The sequence below is a fragment of the Gallus gallus genome, chromosome 2 (assembly GCF_016699485.2).
Source record: "Gallus gallus isolate bGalGal1 chromosome 2, bGalGal1.mat.broiler.GRCg7b, whole genome shotgun sequence".
Taxonomy (NCBI): domain Eukaryota; kingdom Metazoa; phylum Chordata; class Aves; order Galliformes; family Phasianidae; genus Gallus; species Gallus gallus.
In genome coordinates, this window is record NC_052533.1 from 79612530 (window position 1) to 79632797 (window position 20268).

A 20268-nucleotide genomic window follows, 5' to 3' on the forward strand; every position below is an offset into this window, starting at 1 on the left:
ATTGTAAATGCTGTGTTTGTGGCTTTCTGCTTTTTAAGCACTAAAAGAACATGCTTAAGGAGAAACTGTCTTCGACCTCAGAATATGTGAGGTACTTAAAACAAAAGGTGCTTGACTCTTTGTGGCTTACACACTTGATTACAATTGCTGGTAAATGCACTCTTTTGTAACCTAAATACCTATATTCAGATTTTAATTTGAATGTCTGCGACTTTTCAGGTTTTTCTGCCATGGTTTTGAAAACCAAAGTGATCATCAGTTAAGCTATTTCAAGTCTTGTAGTAATTACTTTTTGACTGTTACTTAATAATTGATCTTTCTTTGACTTAAGTAAATGCAACTATATTCTAAAATTATAATATATATTTAATCAACTCTTGCCTTCCTGCTAGGTAACTAATGAGCAAAAACAATTGTGCTTAATATTTCAGGAATTTGACATCTGTAAAAGAGTTTTTGAAGGCAGAAGAAAATGTACGGATTTCAAGTGAAAAGGAAGTGGATCACATTTTACACCTTGCAGAAATCATAGAAGAAATTGTAATGTTTGACTTCTCAGCTCTTTCAAGCCTCCAACCTCTAATGGAAACTGCCTTGAGTAAAATGATTATGTGGATAAAAGGGGAGGAATCCGCCATAAGTGTCTCACTTGCAGTTTCTGAAATCTATAATGAAATACAAAAAAACTTACAGGCTCATCTGAGATTTTGGATGAAAGAGAAGACAGATTTTTTCTGGAAGATGGTGAAAATTGTGTCTCATGAACTTGATTCTAGGGTTTCTCACATAAGTCAAGTGGAAGTTGAGGAGGTACTGGAGTCTTTATCTAGATTTATATTGTCCGTTACAGAAAATAAAAAAAGTCTTAATAGAAGCATGCAATTGCTCAAAAATATCCTAACTGATTGGCGAGATTTAAATAGTCCTACTTTGAACCATCTAAAATACCTAACTGAAAAGTTTCTAAGGAATCTCTATGAGATTGTATTGTTGGCTGACAGTCATGTCAATACATCTTTCAGCATAGGTCATGGAGTGAGTACTACCTCCTTTTCATTACTCTCAAATGCAACTTTTATATATAAAGTACAAGAGTTAGGCAAAATCGTTCCCAATTTCTTTAAAGACATTCAAAAATTAAACAGTAGTAGTGTGGACTTGCTTCTTCAGATACTTTTCTCTTTGTATCAGAACACTGATCTGCTCTTAAACGCTGAGAGCAATAACACTTTGTTAATGTTTCTTTATAACACCTCAAAAGATATTTCATCCTTTCAAACATGGAGTGATTTCCGAGATATGGACCGAGTTTCTGATTTTCTATCTGAAACTTTTGATCTTCTCTGGAACTTAACCAGTAAATCACTCTGTGAAAAATTACTGACCTTTTACAATTACACAGAATTTCAGGCCCGGTCTTTTGTACGGGAAGGCAAAAAAGAGTTGCAAGTTGTCTCTAATATTCTGAGCAGCCTTAAAACCTTATTTTTAGATGAAGACCTTGAAGTAGCTGCCTTTTGTTACTTGGAAAATTTTTTTGACATCTCCCCAGAATGCATCGTAAATAATGGGTGCACTGGCTTTTATCTATCAAACATCACTTCTGTAAATGATTCAGCAGAGGTTTACAATCTCCTGCTTCCATTGGACAGTGTTTTGTATAATATAACAAAACTGGAAGATAAGGGAAGTGTATCTTCTGCTTTGCATTGCACTTTTACATGGCTTCAAACCTGGACAGAGATTTTTGAAGAAACATCCAAAATCTTAAATTTGGATTCAACCTTTTTTGCCTATCTAAGAAATGATTTGAGAAACCTTTCTGATAGCTTTTTAAATACAAGTCATATTGAACTGTGCAATAAAACAACTATGGCTATTGTTGAAGCTACATCAGTAATGACTCTGTTGAAAATGATAGTTGAAGGTGGTGATTCAAGTGAGTGGAAAGACTTTGAAGCTTACCTTTCTATAATTCAAAGTTTTCTTGAAAATGCAATTGATGATGCAAGCTTACTTAAAGGTAACAGTTCAGATGATGTTTTAGAAATGATTGAAGCTGTGATAACTGAATTGCAGCAATCTGTACTTAAGGTTGTTAATAGAGACTTTTTGAATTCTTGGCTTAATACGTTCATCTCAGGAGGATCTGAGGAAGAAAGGAGTTCCAGTGAGTTTTCCATTGGGAATTCACTTTATACTATTCTCAAACTCTCCCAAAAGGATCTTGGATTTGTTCTTGCTGAGATAAAGGACACTGCTGCTTTCTTAACATATGCACCTCTAGATAAATATTTGGTTTGTGCCAGCATTTTCCAGAATATTACAAAATTATTTTTTGACAGTACTCTGAAAAACATAAACTATTCACAAGTGAATTTTTCATCCCATATTCATTCTTTTCTCAAATCTTACAGTGTAATAGATGGAGTAGAGGATTGTGATGGGTGGATCCATGGACTTCATTATCTCAGTGAAAAATACAAGTCACCTTCTCACCTTGAAAATGCAAAACATATTTTATTTCTACTGAAATCTCTGGGAAACACTGAGACAGATGCTAAGCTAAAAAATGCTGTGGATTTCCTTAATTTGATTTTCAATTTCATGATCCCTGAGTGCTCTGTAACTGGTTCTGATGTGATTTGTGTAAACATTTATTTCAATGTTATAGCAAGAACTTTAGAAGTCATTCTCCCTGAATTTAATGTACAAAATGACACTAATGTGCTTGAATATATTTTTACACTCTTAAATAATTCTGGAGAACTAATACAAATGGCTGTGAATAATTTAGTGGGTCACTTACAATATACATCAAATGATACCCTTTTCAATCACTCAGTCCATGGATCTAACAGCACTTTAAGGATGTTCCTTAATCCCTTCCACAGTGTTCTGCTTTCCTCAATAGAACTTTTGTCAGAAATTCAATGTCTTGTCAAAAATAAAACTTTTGAAATGCAAGAAAGCAGCTCCTCTCCTTTGGATACTGAGATTGATGAGAAAAATATCAGTTTACTGATGGAGATCTTTCAAACTGTGATTAGTAAACTCTATAAATTCAATTCAAACTTGCCCTCTGAATTGCAGGGTGAATACAACACGTTTCTCGAGAGACTGTCAGAAAAAGCAGCTCTGCATGGGAAACTGGTAGGAAAGGCACTCAAATTTTTCAAGTCTTCTAGCCTTACTAGTTTTCCAATAAGAAATGATAGAAAGTTTCTAGAGCATATGATAACCTTGGTGCATAATCTGAAGAACATGGATATTGAGTTCTTGATGGGTCAATTCAAACAAGCCCAGAGGAGCTTGGACAATTTCTTTAAAAATACCAAACCTCTGCATATTGAGAGTTCTGAGTTAGGAGTGTTAATAGACTGGTGGGATGAGTTTGAGAACAGTTCATGCAATTGGAACCTGACTGGTTTATGGCACATCACGCAACTTTTTCAAGAGGATCTTTCTGATGTAGAAGAGATGTTCCATCTTCTCCTTGATGTCATCAGCCTTATGGAAAGACTAGCTCATAGAAACATCACAGAAGCACTAGTTGAAGTGTATACTTTTGTATTGACTCAAGAAGCAAAAATGCCAGTGTTTACGAGAGAAGAAATCTCTAATCAAGTAGAAAGTCTACTAATGTTACTAGAGACACTGACAGATGTGCCTGATGAACCTGCAGAGGCCTCAATTTGTTTTTCGGCAGAATTCTGCTGGATTCCCAAAACAGTAACACCTCAGAGTGATCCCACTTCCAAACCTTGTGACTTTATGCAAAGTAATTTTTCTTGGAATCACAATGCAGTCTTACACATCGTCAAAGAACTGAAACTTGTTACTCTGAATGACAGTTTCTCGTGCACTATGGAAGACTTTCAGACTTTTATTACTCACAATCTCACTTGCTTTTTTCATCAGATTAAAGAATGGAACTCTATTATTTTGAAGTTTTCTGAGCTCCATCATATAAATGATTCACTTCTTAAAGAACTGCTAGCTTTTTGGAATGAACTATACCTCTATGCTGTGCCTCTGCAGGCAAATAATACAAACTCAACTGTCAACTGTTCCTCCACGTCAAAGAGAAAAGTGGCTTTACAAATCATAGAAACTCTGAGTGGTATGCCAGCGGCAGAAATAGAAATGTCTGAATATGTTCTTAAACAGCTGAATGATCTTTATGGTGGCTTAAGCTGGAACAGGCACTCAAGAATATCACTTATAGAGACTGTTTTTCCTTATGTCAAGAATGTGACAAGTGAAGTTTCTGGACTCTTGGACACAGAAGCTGTCTATTCTTTTCTTTCTGTAGTTCAGCCTTTAATGACTCTGTCTTCTGTTGGAAACCAAGCTTACTCGGTGCTTATGGTATTATCATCTTTAAATGGGCACAACAATATATCTGGTAACATTGAGAACATCTGGTTTCCTGTAGTTAAAAGTATATTAGATTTGTTGTTGAATTTTAATGTGAAACAATCACTTGCAGTGATAGACCAAGAGTTTCAGTTATTAAGGTTAGCCAATGGACAGTCCTCTTCAGTGTCTCTTGATGTGTTAATACAGCAGTATAATACATCATCTGTAGAGGCTGTGTTAAAAAAACTTGAAGACATACAAGAGATTATGAACAGCGTTCTGTGTGAGTGTAATAATCAAAATTATTCTAAAGTGATGCAATCTCTAGTCCTTCTTATGGCTAATGAAAAATCATCAGATCTACTGTTGGTTGTTAAAGATATTATTGATTTTCTGGAGCTATTCAAAAATAAAACTGAAGAAGATTACACTGGTATGTTGTTTTTTGATGATCATCTTAGCAGAGAAATACTGAATGCTACTTACATTGCTAATTCTGTTTTTCAAAACTTTCTTTTTCATATGATTGGTGACCTTGCTGTTACAAAAGAAGCTCTGCATGCAAACAGTACTGAGCTTCAGATAGTTGACTTCATTGATTCGTTTTTTGATAGCGCACAATATGGAAATGTTTCTACTCTGTCACAAAACAGAACTCTGGAGATCATGCAAGAAATGTTGCAAATTACTCTAACCTATTTCACAGAACGTAACAGGAATACAATAGCTTTAGTAAAGGATTTGAGGTAAGCAATTTCTATGTACTCTTTAAACATTTGCCAAAATCCAGCAGTGACAGAATAACTCTTTGTATGCAGCTTGCTCAATTTTTTATTAATTACTATTGTATTTCATTTTTGTGCCTTTGTATAAACAATATTGTGCTTCATGTTATTTTGTGTACACTAGACCTATTTTGTATGAAATTATATAGTTGAAGTTCTTGATGTGCTCAGAAATCTGTATTGATGCTCAAGCTGATTTCTTTGGAATTATTGGATCAAATATTTCAAGAAACTAGTTGCCTTATGAACTTTGCAGCTCTGAAAACCGAACCACAGTTTCATTCAAACTTTTTACAGCTGATAAACTCTTGATTTTCTTGTGACTAGGCTTCAGGGTTTGAATGACTAAGTGCTTTGAAATTGTACATAAAGTAATTCAGGTTTCTGCACTAAATCTTCAAGCAATTGATTTTGTGCACTTAAACAGAAAACAGATTACAGCGCTTGTATTCATTTTCTTCAGTGATGGGAAAATTCAGGAAGCTATTAGTTCTTGGTGTGAGGGTAAAAAAAAAAAAAGTTTCTATTGGTGTTTTGAGTGATCCTTCTTTTGAAAACCTGGGACCAGGATTGAGTAAAAGTAACTTAGATTTGATGCCTTATGCAAACATTATGTCCCTTAGATGGTATGAGTATAGTATGTGTACTTATATGGATGTATTCATATATGAATGTTAAGTTTTTCAGTTAATATATGAATATATATAATATGTAGTTGGTACATATAGTTTTATATGTATATACACAATCATCAGTATTAACCATAACGTATACATGTTAAGGTGTTCACTTTGACAAATATAATTTCTGAAGAAACTTCAGCCAATGGTCTCTTTTGTCAGGTTCCTCAAATAGAATCTAAGCTAGCAGCGGAGGATTTCTCCTTTTGGGAAACATTTACTAACAACTTATTAAATAGGAGTGCTGCTAGACCAGAGTGCTGCGTTTAAGTAAAGCTTAGTGAATCTCATGAGAAGGTTGTTTCAGACAGTTCTAGGGGGTCTTACATATGGGGCTGATGGTCCTACCCGTGTAACCTAGCAGACAAACAGTGTAATGAAATTGTCGTATGACTCTAATACATTATTTAGACATTTAAGATTCATTTTTATGCAAATACGGTATTAGTCTAATCCATTGAAAAATGAAAATCAATGCTAGAAATATAGTGTATTTTTTCCAAAATGCTGATTTTCAGAGTTGTTGTGTGTTCTGCTCTTTGCTCTCAATTCAGGAGGTACTGTGAGCAATATGTTTCTGAAAACTAGCTTAACAACAGTTATGATTTTACTAAAAAACTTGATGATGTTTTATCTTGATGAAAAACTGTTTTTTAATTCCATAGAAACATTATGTTCTGATTCTGAAACAGTTCAGATAAATGTTGGATTAATGGCTAGTCATATAACTGTTAATATTAAAATCCTACCATGGTTCATTAATGATTGCAGTTGTACGTAGTCACTGGAAATTTGTTATGGTACACTTGTTATGAAAATAACACTTTCTCATTAATCTTTCCACAGAGCATCTAAAATATGCCAAATTCTTCAGAAACATTTACAACCTGCTAGTGTTCTACTACTGCATAAGTTGCAGTTTGCCATTTTGAATATTCTTAAAATCTTCTCAGGTTGGTTACCATGGTTGTGACTGGTTTGGATCACTGTATGTGCTAGTTGTATTGTTAAGACTTTACTCTGAGAAAACTTTTGTAAAAATGAATTAATTTGGGCGATGCAGAGCAGTGCAAGCATACTAATGCAGGGAAATGAAACCAGCAAAGGCACAGGAAAAGATTTTGATCTCATAAAAGGATGGTTTCTGGAGTGGCATAATGATTCAAAATCTCAGTGGAAGCAGTAGGTCTTTCAGCTTCTCTCTCTTCTATCATTTTTAGCTGTGTACTCTTTCCCTGCTTTCTGGGCTTGCTCTAACACACCAGGACCTCTTCCTTCCTTTCTTGATTCAGCTCACAGAACAAGTGGAAGTCTGTATAGGCATTTGGGTTTTGTCCCATATTTTTTTTTCTGGATTTTTTTTCTGTTAGGTTAGTGAAGTGAATAAAGATATGGAGGTTTTTTAACGATCAAGAGTTGGCACCAGGCAGCATTCAGCTAACAGAAATGAAAAATTGAGCAAGTGTATAAAGGAAGTTTTACCTCCCGCTTCTGAGTAGATTATGGGTAGATTATAATGCCACTGAGGCAGTGGATTGGCTAGCTATAGCTGAATAACTTCAACAAATTGTTCTGTATGAATGCCTTTGACTTACTTTTTCATGTTGGCATTAAAGTTGAACACATTGAGAAAGGCTCTGTATCGACATAAAGGTATAATTTCTTATTATATAACGGTGAACAGCAATAGGAACTTAATCTAACAGGCCCTTCTTACCCTCTAATGGAAAATAAGATTGGTCAGAAATATTTATTAATGCCTTAAACACATCAGACTTCTGTGTTTATTTGCTTTTAGAAAAAATCCACCTTTTTCTGTCCCTTTTTGTTTGGTTAATTTTTCATTTGCTGACCAATATTTATGTATTTTTAACTGATTAAGCTTTGGACTCTTTCTCTTACAGAAGAACCAGTTGTCACTAGCAACCTTTTCTGTGTTGTTACAAAGTGTAAAGATGGCATAATGCGTCACTTAGTCATCTCTATAATTGAAGGAATCACTCTTGTTCAAGATCATTATCAGGTTTGAACAATTTTCACACCTATAGGTGTTGTTTAAAGAATACATTATACTTGGGAGACTAATGTCAGATGATTTTTTTTCTCCTGCTTTCAAAATGATCTGTCCCTGCAGGGCTATATGAAACTGATGTTTGTATGGGTGTAGTTCTAGGGCGTGTTATAATGATACACAGAAGGAATTCCTCAAATTAATGAGCTTTAAAAGCTGTCAATATAACTTGGATGACAGTAACTAGAATAACTGAATTGCCATTCAATACTGAACAGCAGCCCATTTTAGTTTTTCTGAATTTTGTGAGAGTGCTAATCTCATGAATAAGAGTACATTTACACTTTAAAACTTTTACAGGAACAGCTGGAAAATCAAGCTAAATACAGAGCTGTTCAATTTAAAAATGGCAATTGTGGTTACCAGATGGGGTCCATGTTTTTATTTTTTTTAACAGAGCATGAAATTACCTGCAATCCTGGTTGGGAGGCAGTAGCATCTGGCATTTAGTTTGATTCATCCAGAGCTGGAAAAAGGCCTTTGGATATCACACACAGATGTAGTGCACATCTGTGCATGTACACACAAGTACAAAATACTAACTTCACGCTTTTAGTACAGAATTTACCTCCTCTCTTCATGAAATAGCTCTTCTAGTCTATATTCTGTCTACCTGGAGGATTTGCTGACGTGAGTGGGAATTCATCATTTTAAGGTAAACAGGCAAAGGAGGCAGCACTCATATCTTAAAGTAGGCTTCTGCTGGACAAATGTATTTCTCTAGTCTCCGTTGTTCTATGGCAAACTTCTGCAGAAGTAAAAAAGCAAGATCAGAAATGTGAATATTCAGGAGAAAAATAAGTGAAAGCTATACAAAGCATGATGTAAGAAAGCTCTTGTATATAAGAATCCAGAATTTTCAGTTTGCTGATGAAAAAAAAGAAAATGGTTAGCCTAAAGTCAAAGTGTTGAAATTTCTGTTATGGGATGAACCTCCTTGATGCTAGATCAATTCACAAAAATTTTTGTTGTTTCCAAAACTCAAATCTTTGAGAACTCCTTGGTTCTGGAAAATCTTTGCCCAGTTTCAAATGGAGTGAGTAAATTAGTAATACTTCATCCGCATTGTCATTTGAAAATATGCATTATTAAATTGCCAAGACTACCTATACCTTAGCAATAACATGACCTCATGAATTTCCTAACGAAATGATTGCTGTTTTGCAGAGTATTGAAAGAATGTGGATGACTTTCAACAAGGGAGACTGTGAGAGCATGGCATATATTAACCTGAAACTTTCTAATAATCTGGAGAGCTTCCTGAGAGCCTTACAGAAGTACAACTGATGGCAGCTGTGACTGTCAGCTAATGTTGGAGAACATCCAGAGGCGCTTGCAAAAGTAAAGCCTTTCACATTTCAGTACCCCGAATGGTTCTTGTTAGTGATGTTATTTTGTGCACGTGTTCTAAATTTTGTAGTTACAGGATAAATACTTTTAATCAATCTCTTTTTTTTTTTTTTTTTTGTGTAACTGAAAGTTGAGCAAATACAATGCAGAGATTATTTAGGTTCCTATTTAGCAAAATTCTGGATATTTCGTACTTTTGCTGAGCACTAATCTTTTTGGTTCATGAGCGCTCGTAAATTGTCAGGATTGAGCTCCAAATAATTTCAAATAGTTGCTTAATTACTCGAGGGAAAATAATAGATTTTAAGTAATTTAATAAAACAGCTACTACATATTTCAAATTAATTGTATTTCAAATTGTCAGAAGTGGCTGCTCTTATAACTGTTGCTATTGTAGTTTGATTATTTTTATAATAGGATTGAATGGTCTGTGTGAATTATTGAAATAACATGGGGGAATGTGGTCATTGGGGTTCTTATAGGACTGTAGACCCATATCCAGTGTTTTAATAGTAAATAATTTCTGAAGTGTGTATGCTCTTTATTGCTTAGAATTAAAGTTAATTTATCTGTAACTGGAATGCTTTGCATTGCATCTCTAGGTTTTAAAACTCTGTGCTCAGTAAAAAGTATGGAAGTGAGATGTTACTAGACCTGTGCTTCTCCATAAGCCATTGTTTGTAGAGCACTGCAAACATAGGCATCTTCCCATCACGACATTCAGATTTAGGGAAGAAATATGATAGTCTCTGCATTACATAAAAGCAGCATACAGAGGTCTGTGAAGGTGCTTTCTGCATGCGCACTGTGTACACAGAGCATAATGTGTCTGACCTTTTTCTTCAGAACTATTTCACTGTGCATGATACTTCATATACATACTGAAGTCAATGATTTAATTCTGATAAAGTGTGAATCTATGGTTATCATTACAGACTGATTGAAACCTGGGAGATACAGTTGTCAGAAAATCCTGTAGTAGCTTTTCTCAGCAATTTAAATCTTTTAAATGGTGAGTTATGGTTTTATTCAGCACTTTCAGTACTTTTTATTTTTATTTTTGAAAGACAGTGTTGTAGTTTTCAAACTTTTGAGGGATGTTCCTTATGGAGAGTGACCTTTAAATTTGATGTTAGAAGTAACTTATACAGTATGAAGTTTTAATGCCCTTTATGACCCCCATAAAAAACCTAGAGAAGAGACTGCAGTCTCTGGGGAACTTAATTAAGCAGGTTGAATAGCTCTATTTTTATTTTCTTCCAGATATGAAAGTCAGAGATTATGTGCAGAATATTACTGAGTTGAAGTTGGACATTCTTTCTTCTGTCAACATTTCTGAAGAAACAATCAGTAGCATCTTGGAAGCTAGTATCTCTTTTTCAAAGGTAAAAGATTAAAAAGAAATGTTAAATTAACACAATAACCCAGAGCCAACTGAAACAAAAGATTAATTGTATGGAATCTTCTGTTTTCATTTGTAACTTCTATATGGAAGTTTGTGAGATTTGGGACTTGAAAACAACAATGTGAAATATTAAGACAACAGTTTATAGTAGCACCAGTATTAACTAAATTGAACTGCTCCATTACTCTCAGCACTGTTTCACTTTGTGCTGATGCTGAATTTGAGCTTTGCTATCCTGATAGTTTTTGTCTTCTCACATTTGAGTCTTGTACAAAGTAGTCAGATTTTGTATTCTTTGGTTTGCTCCTCATTGCTCTTATCTTTTCACGTGGAATTTGTTTCACCTTTATTTATCTTTTTTACTTGTCCATTGTATATTGTCTAAAGAGTGGATAGAATAAGTTCTCTGAGTGAAGGCCTGTGTTTGCTGCTGTTTCCTGTGATCCCCGTGATCATACAGTAGAAATCATGATAACTGCTGACTATCTGCAGGTTTTCTCTCCCTTTAATGCCCGTGTGACTGAAAAGAGTAGAGGTAGATTTGGCATAAACTGATGAGGTCAATCAAGCAGCCACTGGATGTCACTGATGTTCTTCTTGCAGAAATGATTGCAAGTTTTGCTCATGAAAATTGAGGCTATTAAAAAGGCAGTTCATACAGTTGTGACTACTTACAGATGATTTGTTCTTCTACTCCTTTGGCGGTATGGCTGCCTTTATTGTTAGCTTGTTATTTTGATACCATAAATGGTAATGAGAGAAGTCATCTGGAAGTGATTCAGTTAAATGGGATTCTGTGCAGCTTTGATCTTTTGGAATAATAATGCTAATTGACTGAATTCTCTAATGATTTTCTATCTTCTTCTTTTTTTTTTTTTTTTCTGGCAAAGTACTATGTAGAGTTAAGATATACATACACATCTCACATTTGTTATTTAGACAGAATTCTTTTTATATGTATATGCACTTAAATCTTTCCCCTGTTCAACTGGAGCACAAAGACCGGTGTCTCTTAGTGGTTAAATACAAATTATTTTTTTAAACTATATCTGTTTTAAGCATAGTTTGTGTTGCCATTGTCAGAAAAAACTGATGACGCTCACAGGTCCTGTGCAGCCCTATATGTCTGTGACTGTACAGCACTACTGTGCTTGCTTCTGGGATGTTAAGAGTAAGCCTGTAAGCTGCTCATACTTGCTGCACTTAGCTTTCTATCTCAATATTATGCACTGGCCATTCTCATTGCAATGGAACTGTGTTTCAAAACTATGCAAAACCTTCTATCTCAAGATTATAAGCATTTATTTACTGAGCATAAAGAATTTGGTATAGCTCTGATACTCACAGAGCTGCAAAATGAGTTCAGAAGGACTTGGTCCAGTAGATAAAGTACTGAATGGATAAGAACTGGAGTGAAACTTTAATGTTCATGTGGGAATGAGGATATGAATTTCAAATTGCATAACAGAGTCAAATTTCCATCAAAACAAGAAATCCAAGTCAATACCTTTTATGCTACAGGCAGAATTATATTTACACTAATATTCTGGTCTCTGTACACACACAGACAAAAAGTGAAAATTTAAAAGTATAGGAAATTATTTGGCATCATGATTCTATGATGACAAAATTATGGAAAAAAGCCTGAAATTCAAAAGGTTGCAGATTAAAATGTTCACAGGAGCTGAAGAATTAAATTGCGTATCTTGGCCAACTGTGGGTCCTAATTAGATTTTCTTGTGAATCATCTCCATCACTGGATGCTGCTATCAGCATTAAGTGGAGGCAGTGCAAGTGGATGCTGTCCCAGGGAGTATTAGAATGGAGCCCTGAGTTCTGTGATGTGGTTCTAAACTGTCATCTTCCTGGACTTTCTTTCATTTTGCTTTCTTTCAGACATTTCAGGAGAAAGAGGAGCTAAGAACTGCTTATATGTCTGGGCTGAAAGCATTTGTCTTTGTGTGACGTTTTTGTTAGAAGAAAAGAAAATCATTAATTCAGCAAATTTTATTGTAGTCTTACCATAGGTCTGCTTAGGTTTTTGTCCCTTCTTCTGTTAAACAATAACACCTCAAAGGAGTGTTGAACTAAGAAATGTGAGCTGTCTCAGAGTGATCATTGTGTCATGTAGGCATCCCTAAGTGTTAAATCTGTGCATGTGATCTGAAAAAAGTCCATATTGTTTGATTTTACAATGATTCACATATTTGCATTTTGATATTCAGCTGTTTCTGCTACAAAGAGGTGTATCTGCTAGAATGTATATGGACAGCATTCTAAATATGCCTCCTTTAAGGTATCAATGACCATATAATTGACCTGTTCACAAATAAAAATGAATGTTTATAAGAAACACACTTCACCTGTTTATAGGAACATAAAATGAGAATATACCAATCTCATAGAGAGCCGAATAGAGTTCATTCTTTCATTTTTGTTGAGAACTGCAAATTGCTGTGCTACTTGAGAAATTCTCATTTTATTTACTACAGAGGAAGGTCGTGCATTCCAGGAAGACAAACTTTTAATATGCATACATTGTGATAGGTTTTTTACAGTGCATTTGTGGTAGCCTTCACTCAAAGATGTGATGAAGAAGTACTTAGCTTCTTGCTCAAGCTACCTGAAAACAGCAAAACTTCCCTGGCAGTGGAAGAATTATGTTCTTTACCAGCACTGGATTTGTACACCACACTTGTACTGATTATACAGAATTTGAACTTACGTCAAATAATTTACACGGTAAGATCATTCAGTTCCTATACTTTTCTTTTGAAGGTGGTCTAAAGCATGCAGGAAGATAAATAGTTCAATTAACAAATATAGAGTTTTGTTGCTTCAAATGTCCTTTTCTGTGGAAGCAAGCACTAGCCATGTGGTGCTTTCTGTCCTCATTTAACTCCGCAAAGAAAACACAGCTGAAGAACAAGGTTGGTAGATCTTATTGTATTCCATACCTTGCTTCCTCAGAAATAATATCAGTGAGGAGTTAATTATGAAAGCAACAGAGAAAACACAAGAGGTCAGAGATTTAGCTTTATTAATCTTTTGCGGAGTTTGCAGTTCATATGATTAGTCACTTGTTATTTTTTGTGTGTGAAACACTGATTTGACATCGCTAGAATGAAAAACAAGCATAGGAACCCTCATTATGTGCAGTACAAACTTACTTCCTAGGACAAAATTATATCACCCTGGAACATATTTTTTTGTAGTAATCATGCTGGGAATTCAGGTGGTTTCTTCAGGAAGGATGTAAATATGTTTTCCAGCTCAGAGGATGACTTCACAAACAACAACAACAACAAAACAAAATAATGCTTCCAAGAATAAAATTCTGCTTTCTGGAATGAATGCCAGCCTAGAGCGGCAAAAAGGAAATAAAAACAGTACTTTTTTCTACTGAACTCTAATGAGGCATAATGAATTCCTAGTACAGAATAAAAAATTTTGTCAGCTCATCCTAAATTATTGTGGAAGTTTTGCTAACTTTTTAATCAAGTACAGGTTTATTACATGGTATTTTTTTAGTATATGAATGTAGGTGAAATCTGGAAAGAATATTAGGAGTAGACATTATTATAGTAGAAAGTATCTTATTGAAAGGCAGGTGGATACAATAAAGATAGAGGAAGCAGATGGAAGTATATAATGGGATTATGTTGTTTTTTATTATCATGCATAGGCAGCTAAGTTAATAAATCAGTTTGCATTACCATAATATTAAAATGGCCTATAAAAACACAGGAGAGAAAGCAAACTGTCAGTGCCAAAACATGCATGGTGACAACAGCAAAAGGCCAGTTGAACTTCTGTCAAGTAAGGTATGAAATGCACATAATTATTTTATGTAATATATACTAGTATACAGTATATACAGTATATACTAAAAATGGAAAGGGAGAAACAGTATGAAAGAAAACTATGTTTTCTAATATGATTTCTAAAGCAACAAAAGTGGCCACTAGATTTAATTTAACTTATATTTTAAAAATATTAATCTGTTGCACTAGACACCCTTCACCTGTTGAAAGAAAAGATATCATTTACGCTGGATTCTAAGGGGGCAGAATGTTGCAGATGCTATTAGTGTGGAAGTTGGGTAGGACAACTCTCTATCTTGGCAGTTATAAGCATATTATCTGGATTTACTTTTCTAGTTTGTCATAGGCCAGTTCTAGAATTTCTAGATAGAATTCCTTAGGTGAATTTGAGAGTACTGGGGAGTTTTGTTAAATGTGCTTTGCAGGAACATTTGATAATCAGGTTTAGAAATAAAATAATTTTGAATGTTTCATCAATAGTTTAAAGTTTCTTCTTCTACATGAAATATATTGTCATGTATTTTCCTTCTCTTCCAAGAATAAGATACCATCGGAGATGGGCAATGTACTAAGCACGTTACTGGATGTGGTCTCTAATATCAGCTCTCTTCTCAGTAAAGTCCAGCATGTAATGGAAAACCTTCCAGTGTTCCTTCAAGCAATTCAAAACATTGGTATGTTTGACATCTCTGCATTGCAGCAGGTATGTGTATGATTTTCACTGTGCAAACTTAATTTCCATTTTGATGTTTGGGATGTAAAGAAGGAGCATTGCTAGTAGAAATTTTATACTAGGAAGTTAGGATCTTAGAGAAAAAAGTGTCCTTCCTTTGAAGCATTCTGGTAATTTTGATGCTGTATTACTGAGTTTTTTCATCTCTCTTTTTTTTTTTTTCATTAACCTGTGAGAGTATAGTCTAAGAGTTAATATGGCTAGTAATATAGCATGATTATTTATGTAATTAGGAGGTAGCTGTGCCTTTTCAGCCTTTGCTGTAGAGGATGTTGTTAATGAAGATGTTTTTTTTGTCTCTTTTTTTTTTTTTTAATTAACAAACTATCTTTTTTTAGCAGCTACTTCGATAGGAAGTACCTTCACTTTTTTAAGGGATAAGACTTAAGATAGCACGTGCACTTCTTGAATCTGCTATGAAATTCTTGTTTTGTCTGTTTTAATGCTTGTATGCTATTGTTTTACTTGATATTAAGAAACAAATGTGTAATGAAATGAGATGATTATTCCTTTTGTCCCTGTTCTTAAAGTTACTGTGTACACATTGATGCTGCTGGTACAGTGGTAGATCTTAATTAGAATTTAATACTAATTAAATTAGAAAACAGTCTTCACCTTTCAAGGAGAGTCCATTTCCATAAGAAGACCTGCTGACAATTCAGGCATTACCTTCTTGATTTCCTGGACTGCAAGCTTAGGGTTGAATCTGGTGCTAAATGACAAAGATCCCTCAGTGGTTAACAGTGCAAACCTGTTAGTGACTGCCATCTACAATAAGTATTGCTTTAAACACTGTTGTCCCTTGTGATCTGAATCTTGCAAGCTGCTCTCCTGTATGACTAAAGGACATTAATAAGAACATTAATCAATTTGTAGTGTTTACCTGAACTAGAGACGGCTTATGTCTTTTTCAGGAAAAATCATTTGCCTTCTGAAATAAATGTACTGTGTTGGTCTGGAGCAATAATTTGATAAAGCATTAATTTCTTTTCTTCATATACTGTTTGTCTCCATAGAAAAATGTGTTGTGGTATCTTGCCATATTAAACATCACAAGAAAGTACCATTATCTCCTGGGGCATTGTGCCACTCATCATTGAGTGCACATTTTCTTTCTACTTTTCTTTCAAATGTTGCTATCTAAATTTGATACTTCAGACAACTTTTTTTTTACCCAAGTAAGCAATTTTACCATTTCTTCCAATTCTGCTGATGTCAATACAATAGAGATTTCTTGTTCATGTCTCTGCCCAGAAGTAAGAATATCTATTTTTGTATTGTCCTTTGCTCTTTGCTTTCATCAAAATTTGAATGATCTTTAACATCCCTCTATTTTTTTCAGGAAAATTTACTTTGTCTGTTCAGTAATAATTCAGAATTTTTAAAATTTTCTTTGCAAGCTGTAATTTACCCTGTCTTTTGGGTTTACTTTGCTGAATAGCCAATATTCCTACTCCAGACAAATTAGCTCTTTATTTTTTTTTTTTTTTGCTTGTCATATTCTTTCTAGGTATACAGCTGTTCATTTAGGTCAGAAATCCCAATATTAGGAGGTTTTTTTGCCCATTTAAGCATCTAGTTACACATAGCTTTTTAATCTTTGGTGCCCACTTTCCTTTTCCATAAGTCAGTTGGCAACTGACTTGACTGATTTATTTTATTTTTTTTATGGGAGACTACTTGTTTCAATTTAAAAGCCTTGATTGTGGACATAGTCCAGTTAGCTTAATCTAGAACTAGAGGATCAAAGATAACTTTTATGAATATCCATTGTGTGTAGTTCTCCCACTTTATCAAAGCAAAATTTTAGGAAACATCCTATTGATTCAGTGGATCTTTAGTTGAAAGGCAGTAAGTAGATTCTAATCTGACGGTAGCAGCTCACTGCATAAATATTCATTATTTGAATTTCAAGTTATTTTGATTGGAACCAGAATTAATTAGGGAGTTTGTGCTCTTTGACTGAAGTACGCCTCATTTACCCTTCTGGTGCCATCACAAATAAGGATTCAAAATGACTTTATTCAGTTTACTAATTTTATTCCTCCTTACCAGCAGATTGATTCCAGAGCTGTAGGTGATAGTGTTATGAAATCCAAATGTAACTTGTTTATTATGTACATATGCAGAAAAGTCAGGTTATGATGTCAGCTGTTCTAAATAACACTTGCTAGTATTTCTCCAGGAATTAACAAAGAAGCACCTGACACTTCAGTAAATACATTGATCACAATAAACAGTTTCTAACAGCATGCCTCTAAACTGTCTGTGTTCTATTATTTATGTAAAGAGCTGTACTATTTTGAAAAATGACTCTTCTCTTAAAAACAACAAAACACAAAAACCCCAGTGAATCGTGACACGTTAATATCAGTGTCAAGTATCTTAGCATATCAAAACACTTTTTCTACTTACAACCTTTGCAGTCTCAAAATGCTATCTGATAATCCAGTGAAGTTCTTCCTCACATGCATCTGCAACAGTGATGTGTACTATGTGGTTCAATACATTCTTCAGTTATACTTTTGCAGCACGTTGACTTCTAGCTGTATCCTCTTACTTATGGCTGTACTTGTGTAGCCTACCATTAGACACCAGTTGCAGCTGAGCATGTTATCTGAAAAATGAAGCTTCACATTTTTGAAGTGTGGTTAACGATGGTTCTTAAGCCATAAAAGCAGTTCAGATTGCTCTCATTAGATGTATGCTAGTCATGAGCAAGTGGTAATTGTAAGCACTGGTATGATTCAAGATGTGCAAAAACCAGAAGTATATCTAATAAGTTAAAAGATGTATTTGAAAACTGGGCTTTTGTGACACATGCAATTTTTTTGTTTAAGCAACTGTTTTCAATGTCAGTAGTTATATGCAAATTGAGTGCAGGTGTTTCTACTTTTTGTGATACAGGAGTAGACTTTGTGAAAGCTGTAGTCCAGTTGTCTTTATATTTCCATTTCTTTTGAGTCTACCCAATACAGTATTTTTCAAAGTTTAATGCAATAATATATTACTGTCTTTCAGTACCCTGTCAACTAAAACTGCAATAGCTTTTTCTTCCCCACAACAAAGGTGATCAGGAAAGCAGAAAAGAGCACAGCATGCCCTCATTCTTTTAGGCAGTTTCAACAGTTTAGTTCTGTTGATTTCCTTGGATGTTGTGAATACCAGGACTACTCACTGAAGCTACAAAAAGTAACTGGTTCATCTGTATTTGTTCTAGTTCTTGCAAGGTGGACAGTTCAGAAGTTCAGCTGTTGGGTCCCTCAAGTCTGTAATCAAGGCAGTATGTAAAGAAGAATCACCATTTTTCAGCAATGCAAATCTGTTCGTTGATATGCCCAGAATCACGGGACTCTTAGAGGACAATATGGGAAAATATGGGATTCCTGAAGACTCAAGTGAGAAAATCTATTGGTCACAAGTTGCACATATACTTTCAGAGCTTGAATATTTTTTCCTATATAAATGGAAAGTACCAGTTGACAACTCAGTTGATATTGTAAACCTAAACACAAGGGATGATCTATAGAAGCTTTGCTACTGAGAGAGAATAGTGATTAGACACAAGTGATTCTAGTTGTTCCCTGTCCTTTCAAATAATAAATAAGAATACTCATAGAGATTTACTGTGCTTTAAGAAAAATCTCATTTAGCATACAAATTTTAGCATACAAATACATCTTTAGCATACAAATACATCTTTGAGATATAAAATGGAAAAATCTATTGTTGCATACCTTTCTTCCTCGAACATAATGTTGTGGTGGTATTGTGCAGTAGAATATGTGAACGTTCTGGAAAAAAAAAAGTTGATAATGCCTGGCATGCCATTGTGACAGATCGTAAATGAAGACTAAGGACTTAGATTTAAAAAAAATAAATAAATAAAGCCCACCTCACCTGTGTTGACTTTCTGAAACACAAATCTGTCTTTGTTTTTGCAGCTCCCTTTTGCTTGAAGCTTTATCAGGAGATTTTACAGTCTTCAAATGGGGCTTTGGTATGGACTTTCCTGAAACCTTTATTACATGGGAAGATACTGTACAATTCAAACATCAGCATGATTGACCTGGTTATAGAGAAGGTGAGTATTAAAAGAAACACTGTTTCTGTATATTGATTTTTTTTTTGTCTTTGTACTTCATTTTAGGAATACTTTGTACTTCAGTTCTTTCAGAATAGGTAGAAGCAGTTGGATAATTGCTTTCAAGAAAACTGGAACCACCTTGCCAGCTGAGTTCTCAACTTTTTCCTGCTTTGAGTTTTAATATTTCTCCTAACTTTTTTTTCTACTTGTTACACTGGTTTCACCTCAGATTGAAAAGGAGAATTTCTTACAAAGTACCGTAAACCTTGTATAGGAAGATTAAAAAGAGCACATTAGCAGAGGTGTAGTGAGAATCATGCTGTATCAATGTGTAGAATATAGATACAGCAAATAAGTTTTTGCCCTGAACATTTTTTTCTATGGGGCACAGCACAGGGAGTTGTGGGAAAAGGATACTCAGGAAGGAAAGCCTCGCTGAGCTGCATTAGAAAAAAAAGAAAAAACAGGCTACAGTGCATCTTGGTTTCATTCCTGATCATGTTTTTAACACTGTATATATATGTATATATATATGTATAAATATTTCTGGCCAAGATGCCATATATATATATGAACACTAATGACTTGATATCATTAAACAATTTTACTGTCTGGTATAGCAAGTAATCTGGTTTGAGCATAATTGTCTGCAATGATGTGTTTGTTCATGGCAAGCTTTTAAGCACATAGGTAAAAGAAAGGACAGTTACTCATTCTAAGTACGTCTTATTGTTCTGTGCTGGTTTTGCACTTATCTTGCAAATATATTATTTTTATGTCGCAACATTTATTGCAGGAATGGCAATTTAAATTCATTTAAGATCAAGAAAAAAGCTGCTTGTAAACAATACACAAAAAGGCTGTAGTAACCTTAAATGTGACAATAACTATTTCCTGTGTAAATGGAGTACAGTGTGGTGTTCTGACTTATGCTCTAGAAGATAAAAACCTAAGACAAATAGCTGTGAATT

General features: G+C 34.5%; 1 protein-coding gene across 1 annotated transcript in view; it reads left to right on the forward strand.

Moving 5' to 3' along the window:
* ABCA13 (ATP-binding cassette, sub-family A (ABC1), member 13) overlaps window positions 1-20268 on the forward strand; it is a 184527-nt gene that overhangs the window by 36428 nt on the left and 127831 nt on the right. The window contains 11 exon segments of the mRNA XM_040696008.1: window positions 432-5108; window positions 6674-6780; window positions 7732-7850; window positions 9066-9173; window positions 9175-9239; window positions 10184-10260; window positions 10512-10633; window positions 13201-13395; window positions 15016-15180; window positions 18431-18608; window positions 19155-19294. Coding sequence (XP_040551942.1) covers window positions 432-5108; window positions 6674-6780; window positions 7732-7850; window positions 9066-9173; window positions 9175-9239; window positions 10184-10260; window positions 10512-10633; window positions 13201-13395; window positions 15016-15180; window positions 18431-18608; window positions 19155-19294 — 5953 coding nt within the window.